The following is a 20,012-nucleotide window of genomic DNA, read 5'->3' as shown; positions in this document are numbered from 1 at the left end:
AGTTCATTTGAAATGCAGATTAAAAGTATCGTCTGAAGGTTGTTTACAACTATTTGCAAGGGGTAATTGGGAATGCATGCGCAATCTTCATTCTATCAACATCCATCCCTTGCTTTTCTTTCCAAGTGACACCGAAACCCCCGGTTGAAGAAAAGCCAACAAAGCCAGCTCCTGATAAGAGTGGCCCTCCTCCTCAAGAACCAACTGCATCGAAGGACAAGCCACCCCCACCTCCAACCTCCAGCAACAAGGAGCCAGAACCATCACCCCCAGAAGGGCCAGGTGTGTTCATTTTGCAAGATTATATATAAATATAATGGCTGTATAATACTTAGGATCAGATTACACAATGCGACTTAATATGTTAGATCTTTTAATCGAATTAGACTTGCACCTGGATGAGGTTGGGATGGGTGACTACTTGTGTAACAGATATCATAGGCTAATGTTTAACAATGTGGCTGCAGAGGGCAGAATGCCACGCACCTTTATTGTTCTGTATATCCATGCTCCCACGTCTAAACAATCTACATTCTGTCATCATCCATCCCTTGCTTTTCTTTCAAAGTGACACCCAAACCCCCGGTTGAGGAAAAGCCAACAAAGCCAGCTCCTGAAGAGAGTGGCGCTCCTCCTCCAGAGCCAACTGGATCGAAGGACAAGACACCCCCACCTCCAGCAGCAAGGAGCCAGAACCATCAACCTCAACTCCAGGCCCAGGTACCATGGTGGAATTAGTTGCAAGATCACATGTGGATAATATATAACATACAATCATATCAGTTTAACACATGTTCAGTCAAAGCAACCAGTTGTTCTGGTTGTGCCGGGACATTCCGGTTGCAAAAAGACTATGCTAGTGTCCTGAAGCATTTTAATTTGGGCTTTTGTACTACTTTACAGTGTGCTGGTCCCAACCTTGGCTCATTTACTGGAAGAAGGTATGACTCACAGACTCTAGGCTGGGTTGGTAGCAGAATAGGAGGAACTTACGAAGCAGTAGGTCACTCTGTGTCAGAGTTATTGATCGACCGTATCTTCGTAAAATAAGGTGGTGCTAACAGAAGGGGTATTGCAGCTCATCAATCTTTCGGGTTGATACTCAACGAAAATTCGGCAGCTCTATGTACAGTCCTTTCATGATTAAGAGGCTCACTGTATCCTTGCTGTACGTAAATACATATTTCGCTGTACACTCCTACCAATGGCGCATTCATAGGTATGATGCATTTTATAGCTGTCAGAACATTATCTTAGAGAAATGGAGTTCATATATACATTGTAACTGTTTGAAGACTGATTGAGAATGTATCTTTGCAGAAGAAGACTGTGCTACAGGCTGGTCTGAGTGGTACGATGATCAATATCCTGATGAAGAAAATGGTGGAGATGATGAATCATACGAGAAGGTCATAGCCTCAGGGAAAGTGGTTTGTCTGCCTGGCTCATCAGTGGAAAAAAATGACTGCAAAGCAGAGAGATTCCCTAATACCCCATGGCAGGAATTGGGCCAGACGATCACATGTGACAAGAGCACAGGCCTGAAATGCTCTCATGACGATCAAGGCATGTTTATATGTTACAACTACAAGGTCATATTCTGCTGCTCCAAATCAGGTGCCCCCCCTCCACCACCCATTACTCAGGCCCCAACCAAAGGGGCCCCTGAGAAACCACCAACAGCAGCTGCTCCGGAAACAATGAAAAGGAAACCAAAGTCCCCACCAGTGCCTAAAGGGATCATCACTATCGGTGAAGGTAACTATGACAATGGGAACATGAACAACATCAATTATCTTCTAGTTAAAATAAATCACGTCAGTAACATGACCGTCCTTCACCTTGTAAACATTCCACCAATCAGAAGTATTGTACCTTTATTGAGATCAAAGACAGCTTTTACTCAACATTGAAAACCGATACTTTGGGAAATAAGCATAATGCTTGGGCAGTTTTTCTAATATTTGACTTGTGAATATATTCGAAACACGTGAGATCAAAAACACTTTAAATTAGATTAAACACGTTTTGTGACTTCACATGATAGGTTATAATCCACGTTAAAATAATAGAGGTTTGAAAAGTAAACAAATTCAAGTAAAATACATTGCCCGTGTATGCAAGCTACATAGATAAACATCATGCTACAGGTATACACGTATTTAATACACACACTACACCTGGCTAATTTCCCAATTGCTGATGTTAACAGTGCTCCAGATACTAATTTTCTGAAGTTATTATTCCCCCATTCCATGCGTCTCTATGAGTCAATGTTTAGAACGTTTTTAACAAAATCGAATGTTGTAAAAAGGCAGCCATTTGGTCAAATGATGCAGCATCCATTTCAATTTGTAAACCCAACATTTGGATGGGTCCACTTCAATGCAATCAATAGAAACTCATAACTGCTTACCTGTCCTAACAAACATTATTTTGGGAGATGTAATATTCAGTGATGATGATTATGTGTATTATTTTACGCGATACACACCATAATTCACTTATATTTTTTGCAGAATTGATTGTTCCTGCAACACAGCAACCAATTGAGGCTACAAAACCAAATGAAACACCCACCAAACAAGGTAAGGATTGGAGTGTGGTAAGATAGTCTTGAGGCCTGTTTTAATGCATACATATGGTTTAAATATTTTCCATAATCTGTTTGAATTTCATCACTGATTAATGTTCTATGTTTACAGAAGATTGTGCTTTAGGCTGGTCTGACTGGTACGATGATCAATATCCTGATGAAGAAAATGGCGGAGATGAGGAATCCTACCAAAAGATTATAGACTCGGGGAGAGAGGTCTGTCTGCCTGACTCATCAGTGGAAAAATTTTACTGCAAAGCAGAAAGATTCCCGAATACCCCATGGGAGGAATTAGGCCAGACGATCACTTGTGACCAGAGCACAGGCTTGAAATGCTCTAATAACGATCAGGACTATTTGCCATGTTACAACTACAATGTCAGATTCTGCTGTTCCAGAGCAGGTGGACCCCCTGCACCAACTCCATCTAAAGCAAGCCCAGATACCATTCTGGAATTAGTTGCAAAATCACATGGATAATATATTAAATGCCATCATTCAAAATTGAGGGTTTTTTTAGATCAGGTAAATGTGTATTTCAATGCACCACCACCTGGCACAGCCAATCAGTGAGGTTTGCACTGTTCCCCCAGAACCAACTGCATCGATGGACAAGATACCCGCACCTCCAACCTCTGGCATCAAGGAGCCAGGTCCCTCAAACCCAGAAGGGTCAGGTGTGTCCATGCTCTAAGAATATATATATACACAGGATGTATAATACTCATAATCAAATCACGCAAAATGCGACTACATTTTTAGATCTCAGAGACGAAGTATGATTGTAACTGGATGGTATGAATGAGTGACCACGGCAGTTAACATGATTTATAAACTGAAAGTTTTAGGCTGCAGAGGTCTGAATGCTAAACTCATTTTTTGTGCTGTACGTCCATGCTCCCACGTCTTTTAAATGTACATTCTTTCAAGATCTATCCCTTTCTCTTCTTTCAAAGTAACACCGAAACCCCCGGTTGAGGAAAAGCCAACAACGGCAGCATCAGAAGAAAGTGGACCTCCTCCTCCAGAACCAACTCCATCGAAGGAGAAGTCACCCCAACCTCCAACCTCTAGCAACAAGGAGCCAGGACCATCGCCCGCAGAAGGGCCAGGTGTGTTCATTTTGTCAGAGTATATATACAGGATGTATAGTGCTTAGGTTCAAATCACACAGAATGTGACTGAATTCGTTAGATGCTAGAAACTAAACATGGTGACGCATGGATGATTTTAGATGGGTGACTACCTGCATAATCGATGTCATAAGGCTGAATATTTACAATGTGGAATACAGAGGGCAGAATGCCAGAATCCTTTATTGTGCTGTACTTCCATGCTTCCCCATCCATGATTCCCACATTCACACTAAAGAAAATGATGAAGCGCTGTCAAACAATCCCACAAACCCAGACAACGTGGGGAGGCTTTAATTGAACAGTGGATTGGCAAAGCTGTACATTATTTTGGAACACTTCCCAGTAACTCATTTGAGATGCAGATTAAAAGTATCGTCTGAAGGTTGTTTACAACATTTTACAAGGAGTTATTGAGAATGCATGAGCAATCTTCATTCTGTCAACATCCATCCCTTGCTTTTCTTTCATAGTGACACCGAAACCCCCGTTGAGGAAAAGCCAACAAAGCCAGCTCCTGAAGAGAGTGGCCCTCCTCCTCAAGAACCAACTGGATCAAAGGACAAGACACCCCCGCCTCCAACCTCCAGCAACAAGGAGCCAGAACCAAGGTCCTATATTAGGCAGGGTCCTATATTATCATCACATTCATATTATTACGATTATGCTCGTTTACCCACTGCTTTGTAACCTGCCCGACAGACTTAACTCATTGACACTGCTGGGTAGTTGGGTGGGCCAGAGGGAGGGGGGGGGGTGGTTGCCGTGGGTCAGATTTCACAAACTCGCTCCATTGTTTAAAATTAGATTTTCTGTATCGACACAAGCACTGCTTCCCCCCAATGTTCCGTTTGGAATTGATAAACGCTACCATACTGCCTCTACTTGACTACTGTGACATCGTGTATAAATCAGCCCCAAGTACTGTACTGAAGAAGCTTGACTCAATTTGTCACTCGGCCTTAAGATTTACATTGAACTGTCCATATAGGTCTCACCACTGTGATATCTACATTGGGTCAAACGTAACATCTCTTAATGTTCGACGGCTTGTGCACCAGATCTTAATTATTCACGATGTACTTACAAAAAAATCCGCAGACTAGCTTCTGGATCTCCTCTCTGTTTCAAAGAACAAATTTGACCTCAGGTCTTCGCTCATATACCAGCTTCAAATTCCCTATTGCCGTACAAAAACTGGAGGGAAGGGCCTTTGCTATTGATGCCCCCAGGGTCTGGAATGCTATTGCCAATAAACTGCAACTTGAATCGCTACCAATGAGATCTTCTCTCAAAACTGCTCTAGAGGAGTTGTACACCCCTAGCTGCCACTGCTATTCATTGGCGTAAAATGAAATAAAATGTTTTTGCTCCCAATGACGCAGCAAAGTATTATCTGTATTTTGATTTAGCGTGCTGATCTTAAAGGTGCATTGAAAAATTTGATACTCCGACTGATGCTTCTGTTGTTGTGGAGTAACTCATGCAGCCAGCTATGGCTCTAGGATTTGGTGTTACATGTTATTTATGTAGTTTATTGTAAAAATCCGGTCACAGTCCCTATGATCACTGTTACGTTGCAATTATGGCTTTATTTTTCGTGATTTCGAAAAGTTTTTGGGTTTGGACATGTTTGTTTTTGTTGTAGTACGGAGTTAGACTGATGGCCTTAATCTAAGTTGTCTTGTGGTTGTTGTTGTTGTTTGACTTGCATCCCACTGGGATTTTTTTGCACACAGGATTGGTGTACGGTGCTTTTCTCAGGAATATTTTTGCTGTTTTTTTCATGGATTTTCTGTTTGCACATTCACACATAGTCACTTTAAGATGTTTTTCTTGTTCGTGTTTTTGTTTTTTTGTTTGTTGTGGTTGCACCCGATTCAAGAGCCGAATGGCTCACAGGGCTGTACCAAAATAAAGAAACTGAAACTGAGCCTCTACATTAGCACCGCTCTCTGGCCCTCCTCCTCTGACCTTCTCCCTCTCTCTGTAACCCACAGTCTGCGTGTGTGCAGAGGGGACTTTCATGAACCACGAGGGAGAGTGTGTTCCGGGCATCGAGTGCCCATGCTACACAGGTCACGACATTGTCCCGCCTGGGAAATTCTACTGGGTCGGCGATCTAGCCTGGTATGAATGGTTGCCTTCATGGGCCTTTTCCACTGCCGCATCTGTGCCGAGCCAGAGCAGAGTGACCTTTCGCGGTATAGGTGGGATTTTTTTCCCTCCACTGGCCGTTAGCAAGTGCCGAGCTATAGCTGAAACATCTGCCAAGCAGGGCCAGGGGCCTGGGCAAATGATGCCTTTGTGGCGGCGTGACATTCAATAAATAACACGTGCAAATGACGCGACATCGCCGCGCCATTTGCACGTGCCTTGGCTTGCTCTAAGGATTGTCCTTACCAACAATTTAAATAATCGATTTCTGGCTTTTTTTTTCTAGCCGGGCCATGTCACTTTCCCAGGGAGGGGAGGGGGGGGGGGGTGCGGAGGGGTGAATTAGTACACATGAGAGCTTTAACCACGCCATGTTGATGTGTCTCCTTGGCAGTGCTTGCGAGTACGGAGTTCTCAGGTGCGAAAACCCCATCACCATGCTCGGTGAGTCCTGCAGCGCCAATCCCCCCCCCCACCACCAACACCACAAACGATACCATTGACCACACTGCCACCACGCGAGGTTCTCACCAATTTCTGGCGCTCTCTGTATCCCCGCGTGACCGCAGGCGGAAGAATGCGACGTGAAAGCCCCCTCCGTAAGTTTGCCTGCCCTCACAGACCGCATCAACCACCACCACCACCACGGCTCACAACTCACTCGCTCACTTGCTAACTTTCTCACCCACTCACTCAACCAACTCGTTCGCTCGCTTACTAATTCAAAGACAAAAAAGACCCCCCACATAGCCTTAATGTGCTGTTGTTGGGTAAGTACTGTCAGCAAGGCCAGCACAGCTGAGTCGACCTAGGAGAGGCCCAGGACCGATTCAGATATTCACCAGCGTTATTGGTTGTGAGCGGGAATCAAACTCGGGTCGCCGGGTCCATAGCGCAGCACGCTAACCGCCACACTGCCGCTCTCCCCACACTCACCACCCAACTCAGCCACCCACCCACTCACCACACTGCAGGTCACGTCCAATTCTCTGTCCGCTTCTTCCCTCGCACCGCTCAACAGTAGAATTACCTCCCTCCCGGGCAACCTCGGCCCATCTCAACGAACAGAATTAAATCACGAACACCTTTGGCAATCGCACCGTTTCTCATGGTGCCAGGAGGGTCTGTCCCATGGCCTCCTGCCGGCGGGTAGCGTTCAACACACCTCACATGATGGCCTTAACGTGCACATAGCCTGGCACAAGCGCCATGGTGATGTCACCGCCACTTAGTGGCAAATAGCGGCTGTTGTCGTTGTGATTCTAATCGAGTAATTTGCGGTCAATTTTTTTGTGTTCGAAATTGGCAAATTTGTGTTTTTGACGTGCCCAGCGTGCGCATTGGCCTGCTACTCTTTTCGCGAATGGCGGCACGGGATATTTTGTATTTGACGTCCTCCATGGTGAAATGTCATTGGGCAGAGGTCGAAAATGCCCTCCAACTCCTGGTCGATGGCAGCGCCCTGAGAGGCAGGAGCCACGCGAAGGCCTGCGAGAGGACCTGCCAGACCATCAACTTGCCCTGCGTGAGTACACTCGACCCCCCCTTAGACACAGCCCACGGGGTTGGCTTTCACCCACCACTCAGAGGGTTCTGTTCTATGCTCTCTTGTATGATCGCAGCAGCAGCAGTAGCAGCATCAGCGATATGATTCAGCAGTTAAATAGCCAATGTCTGAGGGCTGCTGGCCACGACAAGAGGGCTTAAGAGGAGAAAGTTAGCGTCGCTTTGCTACTCTTCTTTAGAAAGAGCGCAGACCAAAGTGGCTTACTACCTGTTCCATGCCACTCGGGTAGCTTTGTCCTTTGCCCATGTCATGCATTGAGCATGGGGACATAAAGTATTAAACCGTGGGATATGAATTCAGACTTTAGCAAATGTCCTTTACTGGCTTTTAAGCTATTTGGTCTGTGCTTAGCAACAGTGATAATCGTATGCTTCAGGGCACAAGCTTTTTGACCTGTGTGATGGTGGTGGTTGAACACAGTATGGACGGGACGAAACGGTTAGTGTCCAGTAGAGATAGAGTCCTCAACACGGGCGAGTGAAGCTCACGGGAACGAGTAACCATGGTAGTAGTAGCGATAGAAGAGCGACCAGCAGGCGACTGACTGCCGATGAGCAATCAGGAGCTGACTGGAGTGAATCGGTGAGTGCTGGAGCATCGATCGCCCCCCGTGACAACTGATTCACTCCGAATTCTCTCTGCTGCAGCAGTGAGGCAGTCACTGGGCACTCCACTACAGCCACGACAGCAGCAGGGGAAAACCTTAGCCGAAAAGTGTGCTTCGTGCGACAGTGATAATTGCTCGGCGTTAAAGACGGACTTTGACATGGAGAGGAAAAGCGACCTTCTTCGATACCCTCTTGGCCAGACTAGTAGCACAGGCATTGCGCGATGGATGGCTCGGAGCGAAAGGCGAATCCCTGGCTTCTTACTCTTCCTCTGTTGTTTGCCCCACTTCTCGGCCTCCGTCTTAGCCGCCGTGCGAATCGGACTGCCCATGCGGGGATGGACTCATCCCAGACGACAACGGCAACTGTATCCCGCCGGAGGATTGCCCGTGCCGGCACCGTGGCATTGTCTATGGCAAGGGGGATACAATCAAGGTGGACTGCAACGTGTGGTGAGCAAGTGGGGGCTTAGCGCGGCGCGGCTGTCCCGAGCCTGGTGGCTGCGCGTTAAGATGGCTACCGCTTTATGTGGGGGGGGGGGGGGGGGAAAGACAACAGCATTTCTTCACCTGCATAGGTTTAGGACGCAGAAACTTGAATTACGGCGCGTCTTCCGACAAGACTCCGAGCACGTTTGGACATGGTCCAGTTTCCAGTGTCATTTTGGCGCAGCGAGCTTTTGTATAATTATTAAGTGCGTTGGTGAATTTTGTACCGGTTAAACCCTGTTGAATGTGGCTGATAAGGAGGAAAAATACACACGGGCAAGCGACGCGTCTACTGTTTCTGCCATTTATGGGAGAATTAAAGGTATCCGATTTGCGAGGACGGGGTTTTCCAGGAGCGCATCCGTGACATTGTGAAAGCAGCCGGGACCGGCCTGTGACGTCATATCCGGGTGGCGCGGAAGCCACCTACTTTTGAGTCTCCTATTTGGTCTGCTCTAGACCAATTCCGCGACCACATCAATTCCATACACCCAGCCATCAGATTTACCATGGAGGTCGAAAAAGATGGCAAACTACCCTTTTTGGATGTCTTAATTAAAAGGAGACATGATGGTTCAATGAGCCACTCTGTCTACAGGAAAGCTACCCATACAGATGCTTACTTGAAACCGGATTCCCACCACCATCCATCCCAGAAGAACTCCCTCATCAAGACTCTATACCATAGAGCCCAATGCATTTCCGACCAGGAACACATTACCAGTGAGCTCAAGCACGTACACCAGGCTCTCAGGGCTAATGGTTACTCCGACTACACAATCCGCAAAGCCATCACTCCAGTCATGAAGAAGGATCCTCTTGTGGAGCCACTCAAAACCATCACTTTACCCTACATTGCAGGGGTCACTAAAAAGATCTCCAAAATCCTGAACAAACACAAGATCCAGGTCCGATTCAACACAGTACATAAAATCCGTGATTTAGTTCCATCTGTAAACGATGCTGTTCCAGACATACAGTACCCGGGCGTTTACAAACTAAAGTGCCTCTGTGGTAGTAGCTACATTGGAGAAACCAAAAGACATATCTCGGACCGCATCCGCGAACACAAAGCAGACTTGAAACACGGTAGGACGAACTCCTCTGCCGTGGCAGATCACTGTTATAATTCAGTGGGCTCACATGACATTGACTTCTCCAAGACGGAGGTTCTTTGCAAACCAACCGGCTACCATGAGAGATTCGTTCATGAGGCCATTCACATATACAAGCACAGAGACAATTTCAACCGAGAAGATGGATTCAGGCTTAGTAACCACTGGAAAGATGTTTTAAATCATTTCTGTTCTTAATTAATTGTATTTTTACGATGACCTTCAGACCGCAGCTCTTTCGCCAGCATTGCCTCTTAATACCTCTCACACCACGGTTAATGGTATAGTTTTACAATATGGAACATACTAGGGCCTCGCAGCTGTCTCTCTCCCCCTCCTCTGTTCCGACCATGGACTAACTCGTCCGTCTGAACGGGGCCCGTAGCTATCCGTGGTGCTGAAATTTGAGGGTAAGAATCCACCCATTTTTTCGCCATATAGCATTGTGATATATAACGACTTATTGTTGGTAGCTTAGCTGATTGGAGAATATAGAGTTTATTGATAACATGAAGGTAATTTATATTTTAGTTTTTATTGGTTCACTATATAGTACTGTGAATAGCTCAGATGTGTAGTCATTTCTGTGACCAGTCACTAGCTAATCACTCAGTTGTTTCAATGCTGGATTCACCTAGTTATTTCAATGCTAAATTCTCCTGTTTGATTTGTACTAAGGGCCTCGGTGAATGTGTATGCTCTGACTTTAACGTAGCTATTTCTAAAGCAGGTACAAGCTCTATTTCTGCAGCAGGTACAAGCTAATCACTCAGCTATCTCAATGCTAAATTCTATGCTAATTCCATTGTCAAGATGTGTATGCCTTAACTTAGCTATTTCAATGCCTCTGCGGGTGTGTATGCTTTAACTTTTAACATAGCTATTTCTGTGACCAGTCACAAGCTAATCATTCAGCCATTTCAATGCTAAATTATATGCTAATTCCTTTGTCAAGGCGCTTTGTTCCTCTCACACAGCTTAAAGGCCGTATCTGAACGTGGCTCTTTCACTCCAGCGCTGTCCTACCAGACAGTCTCGCCCCCTTCACCTGATGAAGGCCGCTTGTGTTGTGGCCGAAACGTCGTGAGAATATTATTGTGTTATTTTATTTTATCAATTTATTATTTTATTATCATTCTACGTGACTTTACCGAAAGAACCAAAGAAGATGAATCATTGCAGTCACGAAAGCTTTAAATCGAAACCTATGACATCTGTTACACAGATTGTCACCTATCCAACACCTATCCATAAGCAAGTCTTAATTAGTTTCTGAGATCTAACAAATTAAGTCCCGTTGTTTGATTTGATCATAAGCAGTATACTTCCTGTATATATAATCTTATAAAATGAACACACCTGGCCCTTCTGGGGGTGATGGTTCTGGCTCCTTGTTGCTGGAGGTTGGAGGTGGGGGTGTCTTGTCCTTCGGTGCAGTTGGTTCTTGAGGAGCGCCACTCTCTTCAGGAGCTGGCTTTGTTGGCATTTCCTCAACCGGGGGTTTCGGTGTCACTTTGAAAGAAAAGCAAGGGATTGGTGTTGACAGAAGGTATTTTGCATTGACTTGGGAGCATGTATTTACAGCAAAATAAAGGAATGTGTTATCCTGCCCTCTGCAGCCTATAACATGCAGACTATGACACATGTTATGGATGTGGTCACATTTTCCTCTTCTTTGGTTCTTTCGGTAAAGTCACGTAGAATGAGAATAAAATAATAAATTGATGAAATAAAATAACACAATAATATTCTCACGACGTTTCGGCCACAACACAAGCGGCCTTCATCAGGTGAAGGGGCGAGACTGTCTGGTAGGACAGCGCTGGAGTGAAAGAGCCACATTCAGATCACGGCCTTTAAGCTGTGTGAGAGGAACAAAGCGCCCTCAAATTTCAGCACCACGGATAGCTACGGGCCCCGTTCAGACGGACGCGTTCGTCCATGGTCGGAACAGAGGAGGGGGAGAGAGACAGCTGCGAGGCCCTAGTATACTCCATGTTGTAAAACTATACCATTAACCGTGGTGTGAGAGGTATTAAGAGGCAATGCTGGCGAAAGAGCTGCGGTCTGAAGGTCATCGTAAAAATACAATTAATTAAGAACAGAAATGATTTAAAACATCTTTCCAGTGGTTACTAAGCCTGAATCCATCTTCTCGGTTGAAATTGTCTCTGTGCTTGTATATGTGAATGGCCTCATGAACGAATCTCTCATGGTAGCCGGTTGGTTTGCAAAGAACCTCCGTCTTGGAGAAGTCAATGTCATGTGAGCCCACTGAATTATAACAGTGATCTGCCACGGCAGAGGAGTTCGTCCTACCGTGTTTCAAGTCTGCTTTATGTTCGCGGATGCGGTCCGAGATATGTCTTTTGGTTTCTCCAATGTAGCTACTACCACAGAGGCACTTTAGTTTGTAAACGCCCAGGTACTGTATGTCTGGAACAGCATCTTTTACAGATGGAACTAAATCACGGATTTTACGTACTGTGTTGAATTGGACCTGGATCTTGTGTTTATTCAGGATTTTGGAGATCTTTTTAGTGACCCCTGCAATGTAGGGTAAAGTGATGGTTTTGAGTGGCTCCACAAGAGGATCCTTCTTCATGACTGGAGTGATGGCTTTGCGGATTGTGTAGTCGGAGTAGCCATTAGCCCTGAGAGCCTGGTGTACGTGCTTGAGTTCACTGGTAATGTGTTCCTGGTCGGAAATGCATTGGGCTCTATGGTATAGAGTCTTGATGAGGGAGTTCTTCTGGGATGGATGGTGGTGGGAATCCGGTTTCAAGTAAGCATCTGTATGGGTAGCTTTCCTGTAGACAGAGTGGCTCATTGAACCATCATGTCTTCTTTTAATTAAGACATCCAAAAAGGGTAGTTTGCCATCTTTTTCGACCTCCATGGTAAATCTGATGGCTGGGTGTATGGAATTGATGTGGTCGCGGAATTGGTCTAGAGCAGGCTGGCCATGTGGCCAGACGACAAAGGTGTCATCAACGTACCTCTTCCATAAGGTCGGGCGTAGAGTGGCAGTCTGGATGGCGTCAGTTTCAAATTTTTCCATGAATACGTTGTCTACAACCGGAGATAGGGGGGAGCCCATTGGGGTGCCCTCAGTTTGTTTGTAGAAAGTTCCATTCCAGGTGAAGTAAGTGTTGGTTAAGCAATGTCTCACCAGGGGGGGTACATCAGTATGCAGTCCTTGATGAACCAGGTCTTCAATGATAGCGATGGTGTCAGGTACCGGGACTTTGGTGAACAAGGACACCACATCAAAACTGACAAGCAGGTCGTTTGGGGACAGGGAAATCCCTTTGATTGTCGATACCAGGTGAGTAGAATTTAGTACCGCAGAGGTGGTTTTTCCAGTGAAAGGTCGCAGTATATCAGCCAGAAAACGTGCCAGTTTGTAGGTGGGGGAGCTGATAGTAGAGACGATGGGACGAAGGGGTGTATCTTCTTTGTGTATCTTTGGAAGGCCATATAATCTTGGTGGTCTGGCAGCAGAGGGCTTCAACGAGAACTGTTTGATCTCATCAATTAATGCTGTTGAATCAGAGATTATTTTGTTCGTTTTGGTGACCAGGCTGTTGGTGGGATCTCTTTTTATTTTTGTGTAGCTGCCATCGTTGAGTAGTTCTTGAATTTTGTTGTTATATTTTGTTTTGTCCATGATGACAGTGGCATTGCCTTTGTCGGCTGAGAGGACGACAATATCATCCCTATTTTTTAATTGAGATAATTCAAAACGTTCGTCTTTGCTGATGTTGCTGGGTGGCAACTTAGCGTTTTTGAGGGTTGCAGCGATTTCAGATCTTGCTACGTCTGCAGCGATGTGACTCAAGCCCTTGAGTGCAACGTCGACATGGGCAATGATATCATTAACCGGTAAGTGTCTCGGTGTGACAGCAAAGTTTAGACCTTTAGCTAAAACGGATTTCAGACCATCAGAAATGGAACTGTTACTGCGATTAATTACGACTTTGTTGACGTCTATCTTTTCGGTGTGTGGATCCGATTTTTTGCTGGAGAGGTGATTGAATTTGGAAATCAAATTGTCCCTACATTTGTTCGACATAGTGGCAGCCGAAGAGGTAGTCATATTGTCTACATGTTCCCAATCCGATGTAGACATTGTTGCTGTCAATTTTAAGTGTGATTTGTAGAGTGTCTTGTCTAACTGATCGAGTTCAGTGCGTGTAAGTCTGATTTTTTCCGAGATAAGAGCGAAGCTAGTTCTAGCTAGAATTCGTTTTGCATTGAGAGAAGTTGCAACAGCAGAGGTTAGTGTAAATGCGGTTGGTATTACCTTAGAGTCGCGGCATCTCTTCAGAAAGGTGAGAGACTCGATTAGTTGAGCCTTCTTATCCCGAAGTCTGTTGAATGATCTTAAGGATGTGTGGAATCCCTCCCCGTAGAGGCGGTTAAATTTCGATTTAAAGCTTTCGTGACTGCAATGATTCATCTTCTTTGGTTCTTTCGGTAAAGTCACGTAGAATGATAATGAAGATGGCAATGATAAAGATGATAATAAAGATGGCAAACTACCCTTTTTGGATGTCTTAATTAAAAGAAGACATGATGGTTCAATGAGCCACTCTGTCTACAGGAAAGCTACCCATACGGATGCTTATCTGAAACCGGATTCCCACCACCATCCATCACAGAAGAATTCTCTCATCAAGACTGTATCATAGAGCCCAATGCATATCCGACCAGGAACACATAAGCAGTGAACTCAAGCACGTACACCAAGCTCTTAGGGCTAATGGTTACTCCGACTATACAATCCGCAAAGCTATCACTCAAACCATGAAGAAGAACCCTCTTGAGGAGCCTTTCAAAACCATCACTTTACCCTACATTGCTGGGATCACAAAAAAGATCTCCAAAATCTTGAATAAACACAAGATCCAGGTCCGTTTCAACACATTACATAAAATCCGTGATCTGGTTCCGTCTGTAAAAGATGTGATTCCAGACATACAATACCCTGGTGTCTACAAACTAAGTTGCCTCTGTGGTAGTAGTTACATTGGAGAAACCAAACGCCATATCTCGGACCGCATTCGTGAACATAAAGCAGACCTTAAACACGGTAGGACCAACACCTCGGCCGTAGCAGATCATTGTTCTAATTCAGTAGGCTCACATGCCATTGACTTTTCCAAGACGGAAGTTCTTTGTAAGCCATCTGGCTTCCATGAGAGATTCGTTCATGAGGCTATCCACATATACATGCACAGAGACAATTTCAACCGAGAAGATGGATTCTATCTTAGCAATCATTGGAAAGATTTGATAAATCATTTCAGTTCTTGATTGATTGTTCACGCTTACAGTGGCTTTCAGACAGCATACATAAAAAATTCGTCTCCCCCCTCCTCTTTTCAAAAAATAGATGGACTAGTCCTGGGCAAACTGCCAATCGTTGCGCGTGACGCAAACGTTATTTTTTTAAATATAAATAAATAAATATGCCGTTTTAAAAATACATTTATGCAAACCGACACACCTGATGATGACCGTTTGAGTTATGGTCGAAACGTCGTGAGAATTTTTTATTGTTTTATATATATTTTGTTATTCTGTTGTTTCTCTTCAACGTGACTTTACCGAAAAAACTAAGAATATGAATCTACATTCTGTCAACATCGATCCCTTGCTTTTCTTTCAAAGTGACACCGAAACCCCCGGTAGAGGAAAAGCCAACAAAGCCAGCTTCTGAAAAGAGTGGCGCTCCTCCTCCAGAGCCAACTGGATCGAAGGACAAGACACCCGCACCTCCAACCTCCAGCAGCAAGGAGCCAGAACCATCACCCCCAACTCCAGGCCCAAGTACCATGGTGGAATTAGTTGCAAGATCACATGTGGATAATATATTACATACAATCATATCAGTTTAACACGTAGGCTTTCGCGTCCACTATGATTCATAATAAAGGTACACTACTTAGGATCAGCTACAGGATTAGTGCGGCTTGGAAGCGTATTATTAAATAATACATATTACAATTCCTTATAGGGGAAACACATACTAATTAACGCATTACTAACATAGCATATAATCACACAAACACACGTAACTAATACTAATCTACAACTCATTACTAATCATAACCATTGACTGATTACCAATCGATTATATAATTACAATACCCCCCCCTCTGCCTCAAATCACTGCACCTGAATGAGTTAAAAGATGACGTCACCCTGCTGCTCTATTTAAGACCGGGATCAAGTGAGGGCTTTGCCATTCTGGCGAATTCCCTGATGATGCTGGATGTAATTACCAGCGAAACGTCGTACTCAAACTGTAAATGTTGTGGATTCACTCTTCAACACACCGGTGGGCTAAAGTAGTGAACTATTTGTCTTTTCTCAACGTGACACTTTTTGCTGATTGGCCGTGTCGGGTGGTGGAGGGTTACCACACATTTATAAATAACGCGATCTAACCCAAAAACCTTTATTATGAATACATCATATGTTCAGTCAAAGCAACCAGTTGTTCTGGTTGTGCCGGGACATTCCCGGTTGCAAAAAGACTATGCTAGTGTCCTGAAGCATTTTAATTTGGGCTTTTGTACCACTTTACAGTGTTCTGGTCCCAACCTTGGCTCATTTACTGGAAGAGGGTATGACTCACAGACTCTAGGCTGGGTTGGTAGCAGAATAGGAGGAACTTACGAAGCAGTAGGTCACTCTGTGTCAGAGTTATTGAGTGACCGTATCTTCGTAAAAGAAGGTGGTGCTAACAGAAGGGGTATTGCAGCTCATCAGTCTTTCGGGTTGATACTCAACGAAAATTCGGCAGCTCTATGTACAGTCCTTTCATGATTAAGAGGCTCACTGTATCCTTGCTGTACGTAAATACATATTTCGCTGTACACTCCTACCAACGGCGCATTCATAGGTATGATGCATTTTATAGCTGTCAGAACATTATCTTAGAGAAATGGAGTTCATATATACATTGTAACCGTTTGAAGACTGATTGAGAATGTATCTTTGCAGAAGAAGACTGTGCTACAGGCTGGTCTGAGTGGTATGATGATCAATATCCTGATGAAGAAAATGGTGGAGATGATGAATCATACGAGAAGGTCATAACCTCAGGGAAAGTGGTTTGTCTGCCTGGCTCATCAGTGGAAAAAAATGACTGCAAAGCAGAGAGATTCCCTAATACCCCATGGCAGGAATTGGGCCAGACGATCACATGTGACAAGAGCACAGGCCTGAAATGCTCTCATGACGATCAAGGCATGTTTATATGTTACAACTACAAGGTCAGATTCTGCTGCTCCAAATCAGGTGGCCCCCCTCCACCACCCATTACTCAGGCCCCAACCAAAGGGGCCCCTGAGAAACCACCAACAGCAGCTGCTCCGGAAACAACGAAAAGGAAACCAAAGTCCCCACCAGTGCCTAAAGAGATCATCACTATCGGTGAAGGTAACTATGACAATGGGAACATGAACAACATCAATTATCTTCTAGTTAAAATAAATCACGTCAGTAACATGACCGTCCTTCACCTTGTAAACATTCCACCAATCAGAAGTATTGTACCTTTATTGAGATCAAAGACAGCTTTTACTCAACATTGAAAACCGATACTTTGGGAAATAAGCATAATGCTTGGGCAGTTTTTCTAATATTTGACTTATGAATATATTCGAAACACGTGAGATCAAAAACACTTTAAATTAGATTAAACACGTTTTGTGACTTCACATGATAGGTTATAATCCACGTTAAAATAATAGACGTTTGAAAAGTAAACAAATTCAAGTAAAATACATTGCCCGTGTATGCAAGCTACATAGATAAACATCATGCTACAGGTATACACGTATTTAATACACACACTACACCTGGCTAATTTCCGAATTGCTGATGTTAACAGTGCTCCAGATACTAATTTTCTGAAGTTATTATTCCCCCATTCCATGCGTCTCTATGAGTCAATGTTTAGAACGTTTTTAACAAAATCGAATGTTGTAAAAAGGCAGCCATTTGGTCAAATGATGCAGCATCCATTTCAATTTGTAAACCCAACATTTGGATGGGTCCACTTCAATGCAATCAATAGAAACTCATAACTGCTTACCTGTCCTAACAAACATTATTTTGGGAGATGTAATATTCAGTGATGATGATTATGTGTATTATTTTACGCGATACACACCATAATTCACTTATATTTTTTGCAGAATTGATTGTGCCTGCAACACAGCAACCAATTGAGGCTACAAAACCAAATGAAACACCCACCAAACAAGGTAAGGATTGGAGTGTGGTAAGATAGTCTTGAGGCCTGTTTTAATGCATACATATGGTTTAAATATTTTCCATAATCTGTTTGAATTTCATCACTGATTAATGTTCTATGTTTACAGAAGATTGTGCTTTAGGCTGGTCTGACTGGTACGATGATCAATATCCTGATGAAGAAAATGGCGGAGATGAGGAATCCTACCAAAAGATTATAGACTCGGGGAGAGAGGTCTGTCTGCCTGACTCATCAGTGGAAAAATTTGACTGCAAAGCAGAAAGATTCCCGAATACCCCATGGGAGGAATTAGGCCAGACGATCACTTGTGACCAGACCACAGGCTTGAAATGCTCTAATAACGATCAGGACTATTTGCCATGTTACAACTACAAGGTCAGATTCTGCTGCTCCAGAGCAGGTGAACCCCCTGCACCAACTCCATCTAAAGCAAGCCCAGATACCATTCTGGAATTAGTTGCAAAATCACATGGATAATATATTAAATGCCATCATTCAAAATTGAGGTTTTTTTTAGATCAGGTAAATGTGTCTTTAAATGCACCACCACCTGGCACAGCCAATCAGTGAGGTTTGCACTATTCCCCCAGAACCAACTGCATCGATGGACAAGATACCCGCACCTCCAACCTCTGGCATCAAGGATCCAGGACCCTCAAACCCAGAAGGGTCAGGTGTGTCCATGCTCTAAGAATATATATACACAGGATGTATAATACTCATAATCAATTCACGCAAAATGCGACTACATTTTTAGATCTCAGAGGCGAAGTATGATTGTAACTGGATGGTATGAATGAGTGACCACGGCAGTTAACATGATTTATAAACTGAAAGTTTTAGGCTGCAGAGGTCTGAATGCTAAACTAATTTTTTGTGCTGTACGTCCATGCTCCCACGTCTTTTAAATGTACATTCTTTCAAGATCTATCCCTTTCTCTTCTTTCAAAGTAACACCGAAACCCCCGGTTGAGGAAAAGCCAACAAAGGCAGCATCAGAAGAAAGTGGACCTCCTCCAGAACCAACTCCATCGAAGGAGAAGTCACCCCACCCTCCAACCTCTAGCAACAAGGAGCCAGGACCATCGCCCGCAGAAGGGCCAGGTGTGTTCATTTTGTCAGAGTATATATACAGGATGTATAGTGCTTAGGTTCAAATCACACAGAATGTGACTGAATTCGTTAGATGCTAGAAACTAAACATGGTGACGCATGGATGATTTTAGATGGGTGACTACCTGCATAATCGATGTCATAAGGCTGAATATTTACAATGTGGAATACAGAGGGCAGAATGCCAGAACCCTTTATTGTGCTGTACTTCCATGCTTCCCCGTCCATGATTCCCACACTCACACTAAAGAAAATGATGAAGCGCGGTCAAACAATCCCACAAACCCAGACAACTTGGGGAGGCTTTAATTGAACAGTGGATTGGCAAAGCTGTACATTATTTTGGAACACTTCCAAGTAACTCATTTGAGATGCAGATTAAAAGTATCGTTTGAAGGTTGTTTACAACATTTTACAAGGAGTTATTGAGAATGCATGAGCAATCTTAATTCTGTCAACATCCATCCCTTGCTTTTCTTTCATAGTGACACCAAAACCCCCGGTTGAGGAAAAGCCAACAAAGCCAGCTCCTGAAGAGAGTGGCCCTCCTCCTCAAGAACCAACTGGATCGAAGGACAAGACACCCCCACCTCCAACCTCCAGCAACAAGGAACCAGAACCAAGGTCCTATATTAGGCAGGGTCCTATATTATCATCACATTCATATTATGCTCGTTTATCCACTGCTTTGTAACCTGCCCGACAGACTTAACTCATTGACACTGCTGGGTAGTTGGGTGGGCCAGAGGGGGGGGGGTGGTTGCCGTGGGTCGGATTTCACAAACTCGCTCCATTGTTTAAAATTAGATTTTCTGTATCGACACAAGCACTGCTTCCCCCCAATGTTCCGTTTGAAATTGATAAACGCTACCATACTGCCTCTACTTGACTACTGTGACATCGTGTATAAATCAGCCCCAAGTACTGTACTGAAGACGCTTG

The 20,012-nt window shown here is 44.2% G+C and overlaps 2 protein-coding genes across 3 annotated transcripts; both read left to right on the top strand.

Moving 5' to 3' along the window:
• The first annotated feature begins 960 nt into the window (after positions 1-960).
• LOC142931130 (mucin-6-like) lies at positions 961-11,860 on the top strand. Of its 2 annotated transcripts, XM_076074703.1 has the most exons (11): positions 961-1,758; positions 2,520-2,588; positions 2,706-2,812; positions 3,190-3,273; positions 3,553-3,708; positions 4,203-4,340; positions 5,730-5,859; positions 6,281-6,330; positions 6,456-6,485; positions 7,308-7,411; positions 8,368-11,860. In XM_076074703.1, exons 4-11 carry the CDS (start codon positions 3,204-3,206, stop codon positions 8,515-8,517), a joined length of 828 nt encoding a protein of 275 aa, XP_075930818.1. In that variant the 5' UTR covers positions 961-1,758; positions 2,520-2,588; positions 2,706-2,812; positions 3,190-3,203; the 3' UTR covers positions 8,518-11,860. The 2 variants fall into 2 exon arrangements, with proteins under 2 accessions (XP_075930818.1, XP_075930817.1); XM_076074702.1 differs by having other exon boundaries at positions 961-2,588.
• A 1,693-nt stretch (positions 11,861-13,553) lies between these two features.
• Positions 13,554-19,784, top strand: LOC142931128 (uncharacterized). Its single transcript, XM_076074700.1, has 6 exons — positions 13,554-17,116; positions 17,878-17,946; positions 18,064-18,357; positions 18,548-18,631; positions 18,909-19,061; positions 19,556-19,784. The coding sequence occupies exons 1-6, from the start codon at positions 16,927-16,929 to the stop codon at positions 19,762-19,764; spliced, it is 999 nt and encodes a 332-aa protein (XP_075930815.1). The 5' UTR covers positions 13,554-16,926; the 3' UTR covers positions 19,765-19,784.
• The last annotated feature ends 228 nt before the right edge of the window (positions 19,785-20,012 follow it).

The sequence above is a fragment of the Petromyzon marinus genome, chromosome 49 (assembly GCF_048934315.1).
Source record: "Petromyzon marinus isolate PM22_M1 ecotype Great Lakes invasive population chromosome 49, UKy_Petmar_22M1.pri1.0, whole genome shotgun sequence".
NCBI lineage: Eukaryota > Metazoa > Chordata > Hyperoartia > Petromyzontiformes > Petromyzontidae > Petromyzon > Petromyzon marinus.
Note: the sequence above shows the minus strand (reverse complement) of the source record. Positions and strands in the feature narration are given on the sequence as shown.

Coding starts and splice junctions, on each gene's coding strand:
- LOC142931130 (XM_076074703.1), top strand. CDS start 3,204: ATGGACAAGATACCCGCACCTCCAACCTCTGGCATCAAGGAGCCAGGT. Junction 3,709..4,202: donor ATCGCCCGCAGAAGGGCCAG/GTGTGTTCATTT, acceptor TTTCTTTCATAG/TGACACCGAAACCCCCGTTG. Junction 5,860..6,280: donor TGGGTCGGCGATCTAGCCTG/GTATGAATGGTT, acceptor TCTCCTTGGCAG/TGCTTGCGAGTACGGAGTTC.
- LOC142931128 (XM_076074700.1), top strand. CDS start 16,927: ATGTTTATATGTTACAACTACAAGGTCAGATTCTGCTGCTCCAAATCA. Junction 18,632..18,908: donor CTCAAACCCAGAAGGGTCAG/GTGTGTCCATGC, acceptor CTTCTTTCAAAG/TAACACCGAAACCCCCGGTT. Junction 19,062..19,555: donor ATCGCCCGCAGAAGGGCCAG/GTGTGTTCATTT, acceptor TTTCTTTCATAG/TGACACCAAAACCCCCGGTT.